This window comes from Capricornis sumatraensis, chromosome 3, assembly GCF_032405125.1.
Source record: "Capricornis sumatraensis isolate serow.1 chromosome 3, serow.2, whole genome shotgun sequence".
Lineage (NCBI taxonomy): Eukaryota > Metazoa > Chordata > Mammalia > Artiodactyla > Bovidae > Capricornis > Capricornis sumatraensis.
In genome coordinates this window covers 50,359,691-50,380,312 of record NC_091071.1, presented here as the reverse complement: position 1 = coordinate 50,380,312, position 20,622 = coordinate 50,359,691, and the positions used below count along the sequence as shown (strand labels likewise).

At 40.5% G+C, this 20,622-nt stretch overlaps 1 protein-coding gene across 3 annotated transcripts in view; it reads right to left on the bottom strand.

Annotated features, from left to right (window-relative positions):
* HIBCH (3-hydroxyisobutyryl-CoA hydrolase) overlaps window positions 1-20,622 on the bottom strand; it is a 107,269-nt gene that overhangs the window by 67,370 nt on the left and 19,277 nt on the right. For all 3 annotated transcript variants that reach the window (XM_068968730.1, XM_068968732.1, XM_068968731.1), the window contains exons 3-5: window positions 10,570-10,710; window positions 8,705-8,789; window positions 4,580-4,660 (exon numbers count right to left, since the gene is read on the bottom strand). In XM_068968730.1, the coding sequence (XP_068824831.1) occupies window positions 4,580-4,660; window positions 8,705-8,789; window positions 10,570-10,710 (307 nt within the window). The remainder of the gene's footprint in view (window positions 1-4,579; window positions 4,661-8,704; window positions 8,790-10,569; window positions 10,711-20,622) is intronic.

Below are 20,622 nucleotides of genomic sequence, written 5' to 3'. Positions count from 1 at the left end.
CAGCCAACAGCCAAATATAGTTAGATTAATTACAATTAAACAAAGGTAAAGTTAGGCTTACTGATCACAAGTAGCAACATTCCAAGTGCTCGTTAGTCACGTGTGACTAGCAGTGGACATTTACACAGCACAGAAGCAGAATACTTTCATCACTCCAGGAAGTACTGCTGGACAGTGCTGGTAAGAATTTTTAGAATGAATAAAACATTCTAAGTGAATCTGATCTGTATAATTTTACAGATTATTAAAGAAATTAGAGCTCTCCACTAAAAGTGGCTCACTTAAATTGGGAAACAGCCTCTTTTCCCCACTGCTACTTCAAAGACACTGAAATTCTAGAAAAAAAAGTTATTTTTCAATGTATATCCAAGATCAAAGCCAAACAAGGGAAATCCCCAAGTGCCAGAAACATACAAGAAACTCAAAGCTAATAGCTGTGTGGAAGCTACAGCCAAAGATTATGAGCGAGGGTGTGTGTATCTGTTCTGAGTCAGGAACAAATTCTAGGCCACACAGAACATGCAATGAGCTACCTACATAAAGCCTTATAGTAATAAGAGCTATGTGGTTTGTGAAACATAGCTAGGAAAACTCTATCTGCTGATACTGAGACTCAGTAAGTCCCTGCCCAGGAGAGAAGAGGAAAAAGTCGCAAAAAGTCAGAAAAATTGGATGCTCAAGTACTGGACCACTGCAACTGAAGAAACAAAAGAAAGTACCCCGAACAACTTTGGAATAGAAATAATGTCTGTAACTTGGTAAAAAAGCATCTACAAAAAGATTACACTAAAGAATGAAATGTTAAAAGCTTTCCCATGTATATCAGAAATAAGACAACACTACAATCACTCAGTATTATAACAGAGGTTCTAACCAAATATAACAAGAAAAGTCATAAATATAAGGACTGGAAAGAGATGGGGAAAAGTCACGTGCAGAGGGTAGAATTACCTATATAAAAAAGCCAAGATAATCTACAGAAACATCTTTAAAACTAACAACAAATTTCAGCAGGGTTGCTGGTTATAAAAACAAAATACTAAAATAAAAAATATTTCTATATGCTAGAAATAGTCAATTAGGAAATGTAACAAGCAACAAAATATAAGCTATTTAAGAATAACACTTTAAAAAATATTTTCATCAGCAAGATCTTTATAGAGAAAATTACAAAACATGACAGGACATGAAAGTCAATCTCATGAAAATGTGCTAAAACTGGTTTATGGTGATGTCTGCATAAGTTTACTAAACATCAAAATAATTTTAAGATCCTTTTGGAAAATCAAGTCCAAGAGTAGCCAAGACAATCCTAAAAGAAAACAAGGGTAACTTGTCCTACCACATAGAGATGTATCTTAAAGCCATAATAATTTTAACACTATAGTTTCATCAAAAGTACAAACAGACCAGAGAATAAAGTTGTCCGGAAACAGATCCGGTCACAAAGAAGAACTCAATATATGATAGAAGTATCATTAAAACCAGTGAGGAAGACAAGGCCTATTTAGTCAAAAACATTACACATCTAGTTTTCTAAAAAGAAAATAAAAGATTATGTCACATGCAAAAAAAGTCCAAGTACATTAAGGACTTAGAGTATAAAAAACAAATTATTAAAAGAAGATATAAAAGAACATCTTAAACACTCCCATGTTATTGTTTGTTTTTCTTTTAGTGAAAAGAACGCAAATCATAAAAGAATCCATACATTTCATCTCAAACAAAAAAATATGAAAAGATAAAGTAGCAGACTGAGAGAAGTGTGTTTACATAAAGACCTATAAAATCAATTAAGAAAAAAACGATCCATAAGAAAGAAAAACAAAGGATGAAACTGAAAAGAAAATCTAAATGATTAACATAAAACACCTTCTACCTCATGCACTTACAATGAAGCACAAATTAAACCACAATAAGATATCAAGCATGCAAAGTTTAAAAACAAACAAATGATAGCAATGACATGCAGAAAATAAAGTCTTGTACTTTGGAGAGGAATATGGAAACATACTGAAGAGGTATAAACTATGATCCATCCATTTGGCTTCTATTATTTCTAGAAACTTTTGCACATGGGCACCAAGGATTTATATGTAAGGATGTAACAATCTGTATTAATAAAAATTTGAAATAATCTAAAATATCCATTAATGTCAAACAGATAAGTAATACAGGGTAGCTGAATAATATAGAACAGTTACATTCAATGCTATTAAAAAAACAACTTTTGGCATATGCAGTAAGAAAGTACTTATGAAAATTTCAAAACCACGAAGTTATACTACTTTTGTTCATAAATGTATAGTAAAAATATAAAGTACAGCCTAATCAGATGTGCTACAAATTAATGACAATGGTTTCTTCTGAGGAGGGATAAGGCTGCTTCTGGAGAAAGAAATGGCACTGAAGAGAGCAACAAAGTAGACTGGACAGTGATTTTAAAAATTCATAGTATTCTATTTAATTCAAATAAGTTTCAAAACATCAAACAGAAATAAAATATAGAGGTTTATTCATTCTGAGCTAGTGGGTATACAAGTATTCACTATATTATCCACTATAATTTAACATTTGAAACACATGCTTGATAAAAGTAACTACTACTTCACTTCCAATGAAATCTGGAATGATAACTATGAAGAAATTTCATCCCAGAGTTTCTCAGGAATTAGGAAATGATACTTCATTTTATAGAGAAAACTGGGACCCTATTTTTTTGTTTTCCAAGAAACCCAACCATATGATCAGAATCCATGATTCCATGTTGATTATAGGGCAAACAGTAGTTAAACCTGACTGCAGGCCACGAGGCTCCTCTGTCCATGGAATTTGCCAGCCAAGAATACTGGAGTGGGTAGCCATTCCCTTCTCCAGGGGATCTTCCCAAACTAGGGATAGAACCTAGGTCTCCATCACTGCACGCAGATTCTTCACCATCTGAGCCACCAGGGAAGCCTATTTAATAATAAAGTGTGAATTGTTCTGGAATGAGCAGTCAGACTTTGTCAGCCAAGTAATGTCTCTACTTTTTAATATGCTGTCTAGGTTGGTCATAGCCTTTCTTCCAAGGAGCAATGCTTGCTTCCAAGAAGAAAGCATTAAAAGACATTTCATGGCTAGAGTAACTAACTGCAGTGATTTTGGAACCCCCCAAATTAAAGTCTCTCACTGTTTCCATCGATTACCCACGTATTTGCCATGAAGTGATGGGACCGGATGCCATGATCGTAATTTTTTGAATGTTGAGTTTTAAGCCGGCTTTTTCACTCTCCTCTTTCATTTTCATAAAGAAGCTCTTTAGTTCCTTTTTGCTTTCTGCCATAAGAGGGGTGTCATCTGCATATCCGAGGTTATTGGTATTTCTCCCAGCAATCTTGATCCCAGCTTGTGCTACATCCAGCCCAGCATTTTGCATGATGTACTCTGCATATAAGTTAAATAAGCAGGGTGACAATATACAGCCTTGATGTACTCCTTTCCCAATTTGGAACCAGTCTGTTGTTCCATGTCCAGTTCTAACTGTTGCTTATTGACCTGCATACAGATTTCTCAGGAGGCAGATAAGGTGGTCTGGTATTCCCATCTCTTTCAGATTTTTCCAGTTTGTTGTGATCTACATAGTCAAAGGCTTTGGCGTAATCATTAAAGCAGAAATAGATGTTTTTCTGGAATTCTCTTGCTTTTTTGATAATCCAACAGATGCTGGCAATTTGATCTTTGGCTCCTCTGCCTTTTATAAATCTAGCTTGAACATCTGGAAGTTCTCAGTTCACACACCGTTGAAGCCTACCTTGGAGAATTTTGAGCATTATTTTGCTAGTGTGTGAGATGAGTGCATTTGTGCAGTAGTTTGAGCATTCTTTAGCATTGCCTGTCTTTGAGACTGGAATGAAAACTGACCTTTTCCAGTTGTGCGGCCACTGCCAAGTTTTCCAAATTTGCTGGCATATTGAGTGCAGCACTTTATCAGCATCCTCTTTTAGGATCTGAAACAGCTCATCTGGAATTCCATCACCTCCACTAGCTTTGTTCATGATTACTTTGCCAAGAAAGGCCCATCTAGTCAAAGCTATGGTTTTTCCAGTAGTCATGTAAGGATATGAGAGTTGGATCATAAAGAAAGCTGAGTGCTGAATGAAGAATTGATGATTTTGAACTGTAAAGTTGGAGAAGACTCTTGAGAGTCCCTTGGACTGCAAGATTCAACCAGTCCATTCTGAAGGAGATCAGCCCTGGGTGTTCTTTGGAAGGAATGATGCTAAAGCTAAAACTCCAGTACTTTGGCCACCTCATGCGAAGAGTTGACCCATTGGAAAAGACTCTGATGCTGGGAGGGATTGGGGGCAGGAGGAGAAGGGGACGACAGAGGATGAGATGGCTGTATGGCATCACTGACTCTATGGACATGAGTTTGAGTGAACTCCGGGAGTTGGTGATGGACAGGGAGGCCTAGCGTGCTGTGATTCATGGGGTTGCAAAGAGTCGGACACGACTGAGCGACTGAACTGAACTGAACTGAACTGATGCAGCTTTTGTCTTCATTCTATTTTCAAAGCTGTCAGCAGAGCACACATACCAATGGCGTTGTTCAGAATATATTCCTCTCGGAATAAATCTTGAAGCATTTTCTGGTTTGTATTTCTAGCTTCTGAGAGTGCTAAAATATGAGAAAAGAAAAAAAAAGGATTACAAATATAAAAAAGTGTTTTCCAGTCAAACCAGTCAGATAAATTTAAAATACTGTGATAGAAAGTACCAAGGGGAAAGTCTAGAATGGTTTCTTAAGGTTCTGAAGTCACCCATACCACAGACATAGTATAGTCAGCCCCAAATCCATAGTCCAATGTCAAAACTTCAAGGCAAAAATTCTTATTTAGAACTTACAAGGTGTTATAAATTGTAAGTTATATATTGGTACCAAATACATATTATTTTGACTATTTTCTATAGCACCTGAATAAACATTTGCTTATACATGTTTTCTTTGGCAACATATCTTAACACAAATACGTTATACAGGGAATTCCCTGGCAGTCCAGTTAGGACTCACACTTCCACTGCAGGGGGCACAGTCCCTGGTGGTGGAACTAAGATCCCACAAGCTGTGCAGCATGGCAAAAAAAGAAAAAAGTACATTATACGAATGCACACAAAGAATAAATGCACACATGTGGGCATGCACACACAGAGTTCTATATATTCTGACTAGTTAAATACGTCTGTCATATTCATTTCATGGAACACTTGTTGAGCATCTACTAGGTACCACGTGCTTTCAGTGCTGTTATAAGACAGCTGCCTGGAGTTCAGACTAGTGAGACAGACTGTTAAAATATACTCCCTGTGCCACGCCCACTCTAAGGTTGAGATGCGACAGGAATGGAAGCAGAAGAGATATGATTAAAAGAAGGCTTTCTGGAATCCAGAAAAGAGACATCTGAGCCAAATGTGAACAATAGGTAAGGGTTTCCTAGAAAATGATGGCAGCGGGGGGTTGGGGGCTCTGAGTAGACAAAGGAGTACCTACAATGGCAAACAGCAAGAAGAATAAAATCGAGAAATAAGTAAAGAAAAAGTAGTTTTAAAAGACTAAAGGAGAATGGTAAAAGGTGAGGCTTGAGAGGTAAATGAGATAGTAATATTCTTATTATATTTTCATGGATATTAATAAATAAGGATGTTAAGATCAAATGGTTTCATTTCTGTTATCCAGAGTTCACATCCACTATACTCTTACTATAGTCAATGTCAAAACTGCCATCAAAACTCTCTTCCCTATACTACCAAGTGCATATGCTTTTCCTGTCTTTAAGTCCTATGAAAATTACCTGCTGCTAAGTTGCTTCAGTCGTGTCCGACTCTGTGCGACCCCCATGGACAGCAGCCCACCAGGCTCCTCTGTCCCTGGGATTCCCCAGGCAAGAACACTGGACCGGGTTGCCATTTCCTTCTCCAATGCACACATGCATGCTAAGTCACTTCAGTCATGTCCAACTCTGTGCGACCCTATGGACAGCAGCCCACCAGGCTCCTCTGTCCACAGGATTCTCTAGGCAAGAATACTGCCATGGGTTGCCACTTCCTTCTCCATGAAAATTACCTACTAAAATATAAACTAAATATATATACATGTTTCTTCTTTTATGGGAAAGAGCTGCATAAAAATTGGTGACTATTAGATTTTTAGACAAACTTCAGAACTGATACAGCTTCCTTCAAAATGTTCCAACCAAATATTGACTTCCTTTCCTGTTTTTTTTTTTTTAAAAAAAGATTGAGAACTCCCTGGTGGTCCAGTGATTAGGAATCAGAGTTCACTGTCATGGCCCAGCTGCAATCCCTGGTCAGAGAACTACCCAAAGGCCATGTAGTACAGCCAAATTAATTAATTAATTAATCATTAAAAGTGAAATTAAAAAGATAAAAAAATTTTTAAAGGTTTGATATTGAGCCTCATTCTGAGGCTTTCACTGATAAAATCCCTAAGACTATTATCTATTATCTTTTTTCATTTCTTACCAATTCTAAAAGAACAGGAGTACAAATTGTATTGCTGATGAAATAAATCTCTTTTACTTCAGAAATCCTCTGAGATTGCCTTCTAATCTTATTCTAATCAATTATTAATAGTTCCACATAAATTAAATAACGTTTTAGTAATATCATTTAAAATTTTTTTTCAGAGTGCTCACTTACTGTCTCGGACTATGTTTAAGGAAACTAAATTTCTTGGAATTGAGATCCGTTACTTAATACATGTAAATTAGAATAATTCTAGAATTTGTAAATGTATTCCCAAACAGCAATATAAAGTTAAAACTCATATGCAAAAATAGAAGATGCTAAAATCAACACATAAGGCTCTGCTCATTTGTAAACTGACTGGATCAAAGGCCCAACTCTAGAGCAAAAGTTAATTCTAGGCTGAAAAACAGTGTTTTAAAAATATTTCAGTTGTAGGCAAAACAATAAATTCAAAAACAATTCAATTAGTAAGTCAGGCTAGGGCTTCTCTGATGGCTCAGACAGTAAAGAATCTGCCTACAGTGTAGGAGAGACCTAGGTTCTATCCCTGGGTCAGGAAGATCCCCTGGAGAAGGGAAGGGCTACCCACTGCAGTATTCTTGCCTGGAGAATTCTACAGACAGAGGAGCCTGGTGGGCTACAGTCTATAGGGTCACAAAGAGTCAGACATGACTGAGCGACTAACACTTTCTCTATGCAAAGGACATCAGTTTGATCTCTGGTCTGGGAAGATTCCATATGCAGTGGGACAACTAAGCCAGTGCCACAGCTATTGAGACTGCGCTCTAGAGCCCAAGAACCGCAATTACTGAGCCCGTGTGCAGCAACTACTGAAGCCCGCATGCCCAAGCGCCCATGCTCTGCAACAAGAGAGGCCACAGCAGTAAGAAGCCCAGGCACCACAACTAGAGCAGCCCCTGCTCACCGCAGCTGGAGAAAGCCCACAGCAAGAAAGGCCCAGCACAGCCAAAAATAAAGCCTAAGCAGCTGAAAATTTTAAAGTGAGATTTCAAGATTCAGTTCTTTTAACAGATATTTGAAATTATGTCCTGAATCGAGATCGTTTCTTTCTATTCCAAATATAATGCTTTACACAAAATTATAGATTTAGTAAACATAATAACCCTAATATCATCTTGCTGCTAAGTCACTTCAGTCATGTCCAACTCTGTGCAACCCCATAGACAGCAGCCCACCAGGCTCCCCCGTCCCTGGGATTCTCCAGGCAAGAACACTGGAATGGGTTGCCATTTCCTTCTCCAATGCATGAAAGTGAAAAGTGAAAGTGACATCACTCAGTCATGTCTGACTCTTCACGACCCCATGAACTGCAGCCTACCAGGCTCCTCCGCCCATGGGATTTTCCAGGCAAGAGTACTGGAGTGGGGTGCCATCGCCTTCTCCGAACATCATCTTAACACAATACAAAAAAAATTAAATATAAAAAATAAAACACTAAAAAAAAAAAAAATCCCAGGAGCCTACAAACTCAACATTTCTTCTCTCTTTTGTCTTTAACTGTTAAATGTGTACAGACTGACCTAAATAATTAGCAAGATAAGGATAATTAACCTTTTTGACTATCTCAACATGTGTATTTAAACATAAAAACATTGATAATATAAACAGGATAAACACTATATTACATGCATTCTTGCTTTGGGATCATGAACAGTGGGAAAGCACAGACGAAGTCATAGATATATGTAAGAATACACTATATCTGGAGAATGACAAGTACTCAACATAGCCAGATTGTCAGGCCTATGAGCGTTTAGGGAGAGGAAGCTGAGTTATAACCAGGAAGCATTTCTGGTAAACTGCCCAAGAAAGAGCTTCCCAGGTGGCTCAGTGGTAAAGAACCTGCCTTCCAATGCAGGAGATGTGGGTTCAGTCCCTGGGTGGGGAAGATCCCCTGGAGGAGGGCATGGCAATCCACTCCAGTATTCTTGGCTGGAGAATCCCATGGACAGAGGAGCCTGGTGAGTCCATGGGGTCACAGAGTCAGACACAGCTGAGCGATTGAGCACACAGGCATGTATGCCTGTGATAAACTGAGCTGTTAAAAACAGCTATTCAAAAATAAAAAGTGAATTCACATATCATAAATTAGACATTTTGTTCAAGATGATTAGGGGAAATCAAGTATTTAGGTGAAAGGGAGCAATGTTTTTACCTCTGATATCACCTCCAGCACAGAAAGCCTTTTCACCAGCTCCCTTTATGATGATCAGGAAAGTTCCCGGATCTTGTTCCCACTTCTAGTCAAATGTAAAAGAAGACGGTATAAACATATTATAAATACAAACTCACGACCTGTGGCTGATTCACACTGAGGTTTGACAGAAAACCAAAAATTCTGTAAAGCAATTATTCGTCAATAAAAAAAATAAATTACAAAAATGAATTATATATATCCATATACACATAAACACATATGTGTATATATAGACATATATGGATATATGCAAAGCATAAGCTTTATAAACCATATCCAGAAGAATGGATTCTAACTTCATTTTCTTTTCTGACATAAATTAGAAGCTATTCCAAAGTTGCTAAATGAGTACATTTTGTGATCCATATTTGATAATGACAACTTTGATACAAGGTGAAAAAAATATGGGCCTAATAATATTATGTTACATAAGCTTATAAATCTGATAAACAAGTCAGCCCAGAGGTTGCAGATAAACAGCAGTGATCTTTCTACTGTGGTGATAAAGGCTCTGTCCTACTGACAAATTTGTAAATAACAGAGTGGAAACACTTCTGATCAAATCCGAAAGTGTTTTGGGGTTGGTAAGGACAGCTAATAAATAAGCAGGATGAAAGAATCAAGAGCCAATGGATATTGAAAAGGCTAGAACAATGGACCAAATAAAAAATTAGTTTCCCAGAGTCAGAAGAACTAACCAGGGTTCCATGAATTCTACACTAGAGAATAAAAATATACAAGATAAAGAAGAGATGTACCTGGGAAGAGGTGGTTGTCCAACAGGTTAATGCAATACTGGATTACATTAATAGAAATATGGTATTCTAACATGGAAGTTTCTACTTTTCTTCCACTTTAACCTGGAACACCTGATTTATTCCTTTGTATCACACTTAAGTACATATTATAAGGTGGCCCAAACAGATAAAGAATGGAAGACTCATCAAATGAAGAATTAAGGAACTGGTGAGCAGGGGAGAACTCATCTTTAACCCCTATGTGGCCAAGTGTATCAGGTATACTATTTCACTTCATCTTTACAACAATTCTATGAATTACCATCCCTGTTTCACAGCTGAGGAAAATGGAACACAGAGAGAGTAACATTTTCAATCTATACAGTTAATAAACAGAAATTCAAAATTTCAAACCCAGGTTGTGTGACTAAGTCATGTTTTCCCACTACACCATGCAGTTTTCTTAGAATAGCAAAGCTTAAGGCCTTCTCCAAGAAAAGGCTGGACAAGTACTTCAAAAACAGTCATCTTCCAACCAAAAAAGCTGTCATGTAGAAGCAGACTATATGTGTATACTCATGACCCAAGAGGCAGCACCAATATTACTGGTCAAAAGGTTGGAAAAATGAAGAGCGGCAGAATGTAAGAAGAAACTTGCAGTGTGCTTATTCACTCAGTCGTGTCTATTTGTGACCCCATGGAGTGTAGCCCTCCAGGCTCCTCTGTCCATGGAGATGCTCCAGGCAAGAATACTGGAGTGGGTTGCCATGCCCTCCTCCAGGGGATCTTCCCAGCCCAGCGATCGAACTCAGGTCTTCTGCATTGCAAGCAGATTCTTCACCATCTGAGCCACCAGAACCTGGAGCCATGTTCAAGCGGAATAGAGTGTCTTATGCAGCAATGAACTCCCTGTCACTAGGGATGCTCCAGGACAACCGCTGAGGAAAGAACTGAGGAATCAAAGCAATGGGCCTTGGGCACTGCGCCCATACACTGAAGCGATTCTGTGGGAGAAAACACTAGGAAAGTTATATAAGGACACGCTTTTAAAAGGATCCATATGACTGCTTTAAGAAAATGACAAACCTTTAGCTGTGCGTAAATCTGCCGGATCATACCAAGAGTCAGTGTATTCAGAAACCTTGGTCTGTTTAGTGTTATCACTCCTGCACAACCTTTTCTTTCCAACAGGACTTCTGCTGCTGCATCTGTGTGATTAGACATTTTCTGTGTAAACAAAGAATAACTTTAGGATGAAATTCATTAAGTTTTTGTCGCAAGTCAACATCAACATCACACATTAAATCCAAATCTTTCACACAATGTTAAGAGCAGCTAATCAAACGGACAACTTGGTACATCTGACAAAGTGTCTTAAAGTTCTTTACACAGTGTAGATAAACAATTCCAAAAAAGATATATACCTCTTAAATCTCTTAATTTTTGAGTGAACTTAGTGAATCGATTAGAACCCAGTCCTAGAATTTCTTAGACTATGAAATACTCTTAAATCTGTATTATTGTATACCAAGCAATATGTTAGGTACTTAGAAATCAAAGATGAATACAGAGGGCAAATAATTCTGACTATAGTAGCTACCAACAACTTGGAAAAAAGAAAAAACAATGATATTTGAGCTGGACCTTGATGTACTCTAGGAAAAAAAGGAGTGAAAATCCTGGAGAGTAGCACATGCTGAAACATGAACAATGATTATCTGGCACTATTAAGATGTTTAACAGGAGTGGAATAAAGGCTGATTGAGAAAATGACAGGAAAGTAGGCAGAAAAAGTGCTTTAAGGCCAGATTATAAAGTGAGATTACAAGATTATATACAGTAGTAGTGAAGAACATGCCTAATACAGAAGTTCTTAGGGCCTCACCCAGGCTTCCCAGGCAGGAAACTCAGGTTCGATCTCTGGATTGGGAAGATCCCCTGGAGGAGGAAATAGCAACCCACTCCAGCATTCTTGCCTGGGGAATCCCATGGACAGAGGAGCCTGATGAGCTATATGTAGTCCACGGGATCATAAAGGGTCAGACCCAACCAAGTGACTAAACAACAACCAGAAGGGCCTCACACATCACGCTGAGTGAGGCAAGTGGCACATCTTGGGGTGGCGAATTTTGCTCCCCTTCAATACTCGGTGGTTCTACTTCCTTGATTAAACCCTTACTCAGACAAAAAACAGATGATAGACCAAAAAAATTGCAGTTTTCAGATACCTACATTATTCTAAATTTTAAAGTAATACAGATAAAAGTTTTCATATTATACAACATGCTACATACAAGTATTAATAAACTTTCATCTCTCTCCACACTCAATTTCTTTTTTACTTAAACCAAGTCAGACTTGCCAGTCAAAAAAAAAAAAAAGTTTCACTGAACAACAACATAAATTACCACCTAATATCAGAGATAATCTTAAGACTATTATTTGGCTTCAGCTCAGAGATGCTGAGACTGAAAAGATGCACCTCCTGACCTTCTAACAAGAAAAAAGAGTGAAGAGACTGCAAATTAATGGCTTTTGATGAACTCAATCAGACACAGGAGGTCAGAGGGCAAACAGTCCCATAATAAAGTCTGGAGAGAGAGGTGCCTTCAGGGAGCTGTAGGACCAGTGTATTTGCTTACCTCAGGCAGAAGCCCTAAGGAAGATTAACTAGAATGTCTAATGATTTGCTAGAGGTCAAGTCACTGACTCAATGGACATGAGTTTGAGCAAGCTGTTGGTAATAGACAGGGAACCCTGGCATGCTGCAGTCCACGGGGTTGCAAAGAGTCAGATACGACTGAGCAACTGAACTGAACTGAGAGGTCAAGTGTGGGCAAATTGATAGTATGAAGTTCCTGATGGCAGGGGGTGAGGGGGTCACAATCATGGGGGGAGCTCCTACTCTTGCTGGCTTTTCCTCCTGGAAACCAATCAGGTTCTCCCAGGGAAGACTAGAGAAAGCTCCCCCATGTGGTGGTGGCTGAGGGTGGGAAACATCAGGCACAGCTAAATTCCTTTCTCTCATCTTACAAACAGAGCAAAAGGCTAAATCTGCAGGGAAAAGAGAAAGGACTTCAAAACCTTGTTCTAGGGGAGCCCTTCCACAGTGGGGAAATAGGCTGGAGGTTTACCAAATAAGAACCTTAATCCAAAGAGAGAAGCATTTCAAAACCACAGCCTCCTGACCTAAATGTTTACCACCCAGAGTTGGAGAAAAGGAACAGCAGTCAAAGGAAAAGTGAGGGAGGGAAAGGCAGCCCATTCCCAGAAAAAGGACAGGAGCACTTATGAGGACCACACCCTTGGTCTATGACTCACAGTGCCTTCCAAACATTAAGGATTAATGGGCTACAACATTAAAAGCGTGATGAACAAAAGAATATACTGATAAAAAGATACCTCACAAAGTACTGCAGTTTCAGCTTCAGCATCAGTCCTTCCAATGAATATTCAGGACTGATCTCCTTTAGGATGGACTGGTTGGATCTCCTTGAAGTCCAAGGGACTCTCAACAGACTTCTGCAACACCACAGTTCAAAAGAATCAATTCTTCAGCACTCAGGTTTCTTTACAGTCCAACTCTCACATCTATACATGACTTCTGGAAAAACCATAGCTTTGACTAGACAGACCTTTGTCGGCAAAGTAATGTCTCTGCTTTTTAATATGCTGCTAGGTTGGTCATAGCTTTTCTTTCAAGGAGCAAGTGTCTTTTAATTTCATGGATACAGTCATTATCTGCAGTGATTTTGGAGCCCCAAAAAATAGTCTGTCACTGTTTCCATTGCTTTCCCATCTATTTGCCATGAAGTGATGGGACCAGATGCCATGGTCTTAGTTTTTTGAATGTTGAGTTTTAAGCCAGCTTTCTCACTCTCTTTCACTTTCATCAAGAGGCTCTTTAGTTCCTTTTTGTTTTCTGCCATAAGGGTGGTGTCATCTGCATATCTGAGGTTACTGATATTTCTCCCAGCAATCTTGATCCCAGCTTATGCTTCATCCAGCCTGGCATTTTGCATGATTTACTCTGTATATAAGTTAAATAAGCAGGGTGATAATATACAGCCTTGATGTACTCCTTTCCCAATTTGGAACCAGTCTGTTGTTCCATGTCCAGTTCTAACTTCCTTCCTGACCTGCATACAGATTTCTCAAGAGGCAGGTCAGGTGGTCTGGTACTCCCTTCTCTTGAAGAATTTTCCAGTTTGTTGTGATCCACATTGTAAAAGGCTTTGGCATAGTCAATAAAGCAAAGGAGATGTTTGTCTGGAATTATCTTGCTTTTTTGATGATCCAGTGGATTTTGGCAATTTGACCATTGGTTCCTCTGCCTCTTCTAAGTCCAGCTTGAACATCTGGAAGTTCATGGTTCACATACTGTTGAAGACTACTTTGGAGAATTTTGAGCATTACTTTACTAGCATGTGAAATGAGTGCAATTGTGCAGTAGTTTGAGCATTCTTTGGCATTGCCTTTCTTTGGGATTGGAATGAAAACTGATCTTTCCCAGTCTTGTGGCCCCTGCTGGGTTTTCCAGATTTGCTGGCATATTGAGTGCAGCACTTTCACAGCATCGTCTTTTAGGATTTGAAAGAGCTAACTGGAATTCCACACCTCCATGAGCTTTGTTTGTAGTGATGCTTCCTAAAGCCCACTTGACTTCGCATTCTAGGATGTCTGGCTCTAGTTGAGTGATCACACCAACATGGTTGTCTGAGTCATTAAGATCATTTTTGTATAGTTCTTCTGTGTATTCTTGCCACCTCTTTTTAATATCTTCTGCTTCTATTAGGTCCATACCATTCCTGGTAAAGACTAAAGATCTCTTCAAGAAAATTAGAGATACCAAGGGAACATTTCTTGCAAAGCTGGTTAAGGAACTAGATACTAAATGCTGCAACTAAGAGTTCACAAGCTGCAACTAAAAATCTAGCATGTCACAATGAAGATCAAAGATCCTGTGTACCACAACTTAAGACCCCATGCAGCCAAATAAAAATGGAATAAATATTTTTTAAAAAATCAATGGGAGAGATGAGATGATCTCACCCACAGAAGAATTTAAATAATTTATGGAAATCCGCCTTCCAGAAGGTAAAGCATAGTCCCCCTCACCTTCCAAGTGTGGGCTGAACTTACTGACATGCTTCCAAATACAGAGTAGAAAAGGGAAAAAAACAGTAACTTCAGAGAGCAGTGAAAGTTGCTCAGTTATGTCCAACTCTTTGTGATCCCATGGACTGTACAGTCCATGGAATTCTCCAGACTAGAATACTGGAGTGGGTAGCCTTTCCCTTCTCCAGAGGATCTTCCCAACCCAGGGATTGAACTCAGGTCTTCCACACTGCAGGCGGATTCTTTACCAGCTGAGCCACCAAGGAAGGCCAAGAATACTGGAATGGGTAGCCTATCCCTTCGCCAGAGGATCTTCCTGACCCAGGAATCAAACCGGGGTCTCTGGCATTGCAGGCAGATTCTTTACCAGCTGAGCTACTGACAAATACCACCTTAACTATCTGATAAAGGTCAGCATCACCAGCTGTCATGAGGATGTCATGCACTCCGTGAGGCATATGTCAAAACCCTCAGATAGTCCCTGATATGTGATGAGAAGGTGGCTTTCCTTTGTAATATTCTTTCCATAAACTTTTAACTGTAGTCTAGTTATTAAAAAACAAATAGCAACAATAGATGCAAGCCAAGATTAGAGACTATTCTACAGGCTACCAGACAGTGTTCCTCCTAAATGCCATGGTCATGAAACATAATGAAAGACTGATAAAGTGCACAAATTGGAAGACTAAGAAGACACAACAAAGAAAAGCCAGGCGATATCCTGGACTGGATTCCACAATAGAAAATTAACGGAAAAACTGGTGAAATCCAAACAAAGTCCAAAATTAATACTAACACTAATATTGCAATGTTCTTAATTTTGACAAGTGTAACACAGCAACTATATTCCTTTACTAGGGCTGTTGTAACAAAGCACCACAGACTAAGTCTAGGCTTAAACAGAAATTTACTGTGTGGAGGCTAGAAGGCTGAGATCAAGCTGTCAGCAGGACCAAACCTCCTCTGAAGTCGCTAGGAAAGGACCTGCTCTAGGCCTCTCTCCTAGCTTCTGGTAATTCCTTGGCTTGTCACAGCATAACTCCAATATTCACATGGCATTCTCCTGTGTATATCTCCAAATTTTCCCTTTATATAAGGACAAGTGGAGGACAGAGGAGCCTGGCGTGCTGCAGTCCACGGGGACGCAAAGAGTAGGACACGACGTAGTGACTGAACAACAACAAGGGCAACATAAGGACAAGCGATACTGAATTACTCCAGTAATTCCTACTCCGGTACAACCTCGTTTTAACTAATTACACCTGCAGTGACCTGACTGGCTGTTGGGAAAAGCCATCCACTGCGGGTCCTGAAGTTTCCCTGCACTTTATTGCTGTATGTCATGTATCCAAGGGCCTGACTGCTCTGCTCCCGGGTCATTTTTCAGAGCTGTATTTGCTGTGAGAAAAACTGAAGAAAAGGTAGTGGCCCTCTGGGACAGACAGTAGCTTGCTTACAGCATGTTACAGATTGGCAGGTTCCCCCAAATTCAGTACCACTGTCTTGTAATGCAATTCACTGCATATGAACTCATTCATTTGGGCCTTTTGCCACCCGTGGGGCTTGGGGAGCAAGGGGAACCAGAACTAACCTGAAGCTCAACGCTGCTCGTTGGGTCACTAATAATGATGTTCTCTATCTCTAACTCAAGAGTTTCATATCTTTTCCCAGCATCCATGGAACACTAACAGGCTAACTACTAGTTACCAGACTAAAACCTATCCCAAACTCTGTTATCTAGCCAGCTTCACTTGCCCCAGCCTGATCACAGACTCCTCCTTCCCTTCAAAAGTAACAACTGCCTTGGTTTCTACGATAAACACAAAATATACATTCATAAACGTCATCTGTTCATTTTTTAAAAGTGGGTGTATCTTTTGAGTCTTAAAATCTCAGGTTCAGCCTCCATCCCTTTGTTTCCTCTTCTGTTTGTTGTGGGGGAGGGAGAAGAGCATTGCATTTCAGTTCAGTTCAGTTCAGTTCAGTTGCTCAGTCTTGTCTGACTCTTTGCGACCCCATGAATTGCAGCATGCCAGGCCTCCCTATCCATCACCAACTCCCAGAATTCACACAGACTCATGTCCATCGAGTCAATGATGCCATACAGCCATCTCATCCTCTGTCGTCCCCTTCTCCTCCTGCCCCCAATCCCTCCCAGCATCAGAGTCTTTTCCAATGAGTCAACTCTTCGCATGAGGTGGCCAAAGTACTGGAGTTTCAGCTTTAGCATCATTCCTTCCAAAGAAATCCCAGGGCTGATCTCCTTCAGAATGGACTGGCTGGATCTCCTTGCAGTCCAAGGGACTCTCAAGCATCTTCTCCAACATCACAGTTCAAAAGCATCAATTCTTCGGCGCTCAGCCTTCTTCACAGTCCAACTCTCACATCCATACATGACCACTGGAAAAACCATAGCCTTGACTGTATTTCCTAGTCTGCATTTTGCCAATTGCACACTCATGCTACCCACTTATTTTTAACAGTTGTTCATTCTCAATTATGGTTTAGTCAGTCCCCTACTGATCAACACTGTATGTAATTTTTTACTGTTGCTATTACAGTGATGTAGGAATATCTTTAAACATGGACTTTCCAGCACTTAGGTGAAGTATTTTTGCAGGACATTTACAGAGGGTCAAACTTCGAACAAAGAATATTACAAAATCTTCTGTTAAAAGCCACTAGAATGATGACCCCAGTATCAGGGTCTTTTCAAATGAGTCAATTCTTCGCATTGGGTGGCCAAAGTATTGGAGCTTCAGCATCAGTCTTTCCAATGTATATTCAGGACTGACTTCCTTCAGGATTGACTGGTTTGATCTCCTTGCAGTCCAAGGGACTCTCAAGAGTCTCCTCCAAAACCACAGTTCAAAAGCATCAATTCTTCAGCACTCAGCTTTATTTATGGTCCAACTCTCACATCCATACGTGACCACTGGAAAAACCTTTGTCGGCAAAGTAATGTTTCTGCTTTGCTGTCTAGGTTGGTCATAGCTTTTTTTCCAAGGAGCCCGCATCTTTTAATGTCATGGCTGCAGTCACCATCTGCAATGATTCTGGAGCCTAAGAAAATAAAATCTGTGACTGTTTCCATTGTTTCCCCATCTATTTCCCATGAAGTGATAGGACCGGATGCCATGATCTTTGTTTTTTGAGTGTTGAGTTTTAAGCCAGCTTTTTCACTCTCCTCTTTCACTTTCATCAAGAGGCTCTTTAGTTCTTCTTCACTTTCTGCCATAAAGGTGGTGTCATCTGCATATCTGAGGTTATTAATATTTCTCCTCATATTCTGATTCCAGTTTGTGCTTCATCCAGCCAGCATTTCTCATGATGTACTCTGCATATAAGTTAAATACAGGGTGACAATATACAGCCTTGACGTACTTCTTTTCCTATTTGGAACCAGTCTGTTGTTCCATGTCCAGTTCTAACTGTTGCTTCTTGACCTTTAGAGAGATTTCTCAGGAGGCAGGTAAGGTCCATCTAATATCTCTGAAGGGTCAAAAGGAATGTCACACTATTATCACAAGTCAGTTCTATCCATTTCTCATAACTCTGCCTGAAGTTCTGCCATCAATGACATATTTCCATCATTCCAGTATGAAGTCAAAAGGGCTCTTACTCCTGGAGTCATTAGCTCTTTAAAAGAGTCACAGAAGGACTTCTTGGGATACAGCCTCCCTATTTCTGTGTGCATATGTGCTCAGTCACATGTGCATATGTGAACTCTGTGACTCCATGGGCAACAGCCTACAAGACTCCTCTGTCCACGGAATTTTCCAGGCAAGAATGCTGGAGTGGTTGCCATTTCCTTCTCCAGGGGATCTTCCCGACCCAAAGATCAAACTCATGTCTCCTGCATTGGCAGGCAGATTCTTTACCACTGTGCCACTTGGGAAGCTCCTCACCCCCAGATCTGAGGACATGTAAAAACCAACACTGGTACCTAGAACCATTCAGCCCTCAGGCCTTGATGAGTGCCCAATTTACATTCCTTTGCTCAAAGTGGTTTATATCCCAGGTCACACAATCCCATGAACTTTGGATTGTCATGTCTTTCTATTCCACTTGTGGTGGTGGTTTAGTCACTAAGTCATGTCTGACTCTTGCAACCCCCTGGACTGTAGCCTGCCAGACTCCTCTGTCCATGGAATTCTCCAGGCAAGAATATTCTTGGAATACCACTGGAAGTGGGTATTCCACTTATGTGCGTATCTAAATATGAACCTAAATATGAAAAATAACATTGTTCTAAGTTCTTTTTCCAGGGAACTCCTCAGCCTCTGTGTAATCAGCTGACTAAAACAAACAAGGGTAAGACACTCCAGTTTTCATATGCCCATCTCCACTTAGGCTGGATGGAGAAACACGCTGCAATGGTTAAACTCAGTGCCTACTCTGCCACAGGCTAGAGTGCAGTAGGCAGTTATGGAGCCAGATAGCCTGGATTCAAACCCCACCTCCTACTTCTGCGGCATGGACACTGGGGCACACTACTTAGCCTCTTGTTCCCTCTGATGCTGACCCAGTAAACAGAGATAAGACCATAGTCTGTTTATCAAAACTCCTTGGGTCCAGATGCATTTCAAAATTCAGAAAATTTTCTAGACTTTGGAAAGGTAAAAGTACACATCACATAGAGTCTGGGTCAGTACACTGTAACCAAATGCTTTACTACTTCTGCACCGAACCATGGATATTTACACTAGTTAGGATAAAGACAGTTCTAATGAGGTGGACGAAACCGGAGCCTATTATACAGAGGGAAGTAAGCCAGAAAGAAAAACACCAATATAGCATACTAATGCGTGTACACGGGATTTAGAAAGATGCTAACGATAACCCTGTATGCGAGACAGCAAAAGAGACACAGATGTATAGAACAGTCTTTTGGACTCTGTGGGAGAAGGCGAGGGTGGGATGATTTGGGAAAATGGCATTGAAACATGTATATTATCATATGTGAAACGGATCGCCAGTCCAGGTTTGATGCAGGATACAGGGCGCTCAGGGCTGGTGCACTGGGATGACCCAGAGGGATGGGATGGGGAGGGAGGTGGGAGGGGGGGGTTCAGGATGGGAAACACATGTACACCCATGGCTGATTCATGTTAATGTATGGCAAAACTAATACAATATTGTAAAGTAATTCGCCTCCAATTAAAATAAATTAATTAATATTTTTTAAAAAGGATAAAGACAAAAAGAGTTTCAAAAGTATGTTCCAGTCATATTTTGCCACCGTGGGGAAACTAACAAGATGGCCCCAGTCAGGCTCTCTCACCCGCCGCTCTCACCCCCTCTCGCCCTATGTTCTGTAAACAATGACTTTACGTGGTTATGTAACGGCTGAGATCACTTATAGCCCTGTGCATGCACGTCACAAGGCACTCACTTGGTTGCAGGCTAGCGTATGCAGTACAGCTGTGTGAGTTTCACCATGAAAGCCCTGCCTGCTGCTGCACGGGGGCTAACTGGAGCAACGTCATGATTATGTTATGTGAGTCATGTGAGTCTGTTACGGTTACACTATGGTTATGTTGTGGCTGCTACGGCTGCTGCATCAGCCAGGAGAGAGGCTGTGTTGTGGCTGCTGTGCCGGCCAGGGGAGAATAAACATGTCTGCAGTTCCTCCTCGAGTCTCCCTCCAGGCTCTTAGCTCATGCCTTGCCTACCCTGGGTTCAGCAAACAGCGAAGACAGTGTGAACAGCAAGACAACTGGTGTTAGGAACAGGATGAAGAGCAATAAACTGGTGTAGTTGGCAGAATACCCAGCAGGGAGAGGAGCCTGAGGCTCCACATAAGAAGAGGCAGCAGGGTACCCAGAAGGGAGAGGAGCCTGAGGCTCCACATAAGAAGAGGCGGCAGGGTACCCAGAAGGGAGAAGAGCCTGAGGCTCCACTGGATGGAGGAAGACCGTGGCCATCTCATAGCACGCGGTACTGTGTGGCTGCGATCCTCTTGGTGTGGACTCCAGTGGAAGACCGCGAAGTGGTAGACTGTTCCCTGGACAGCACTGA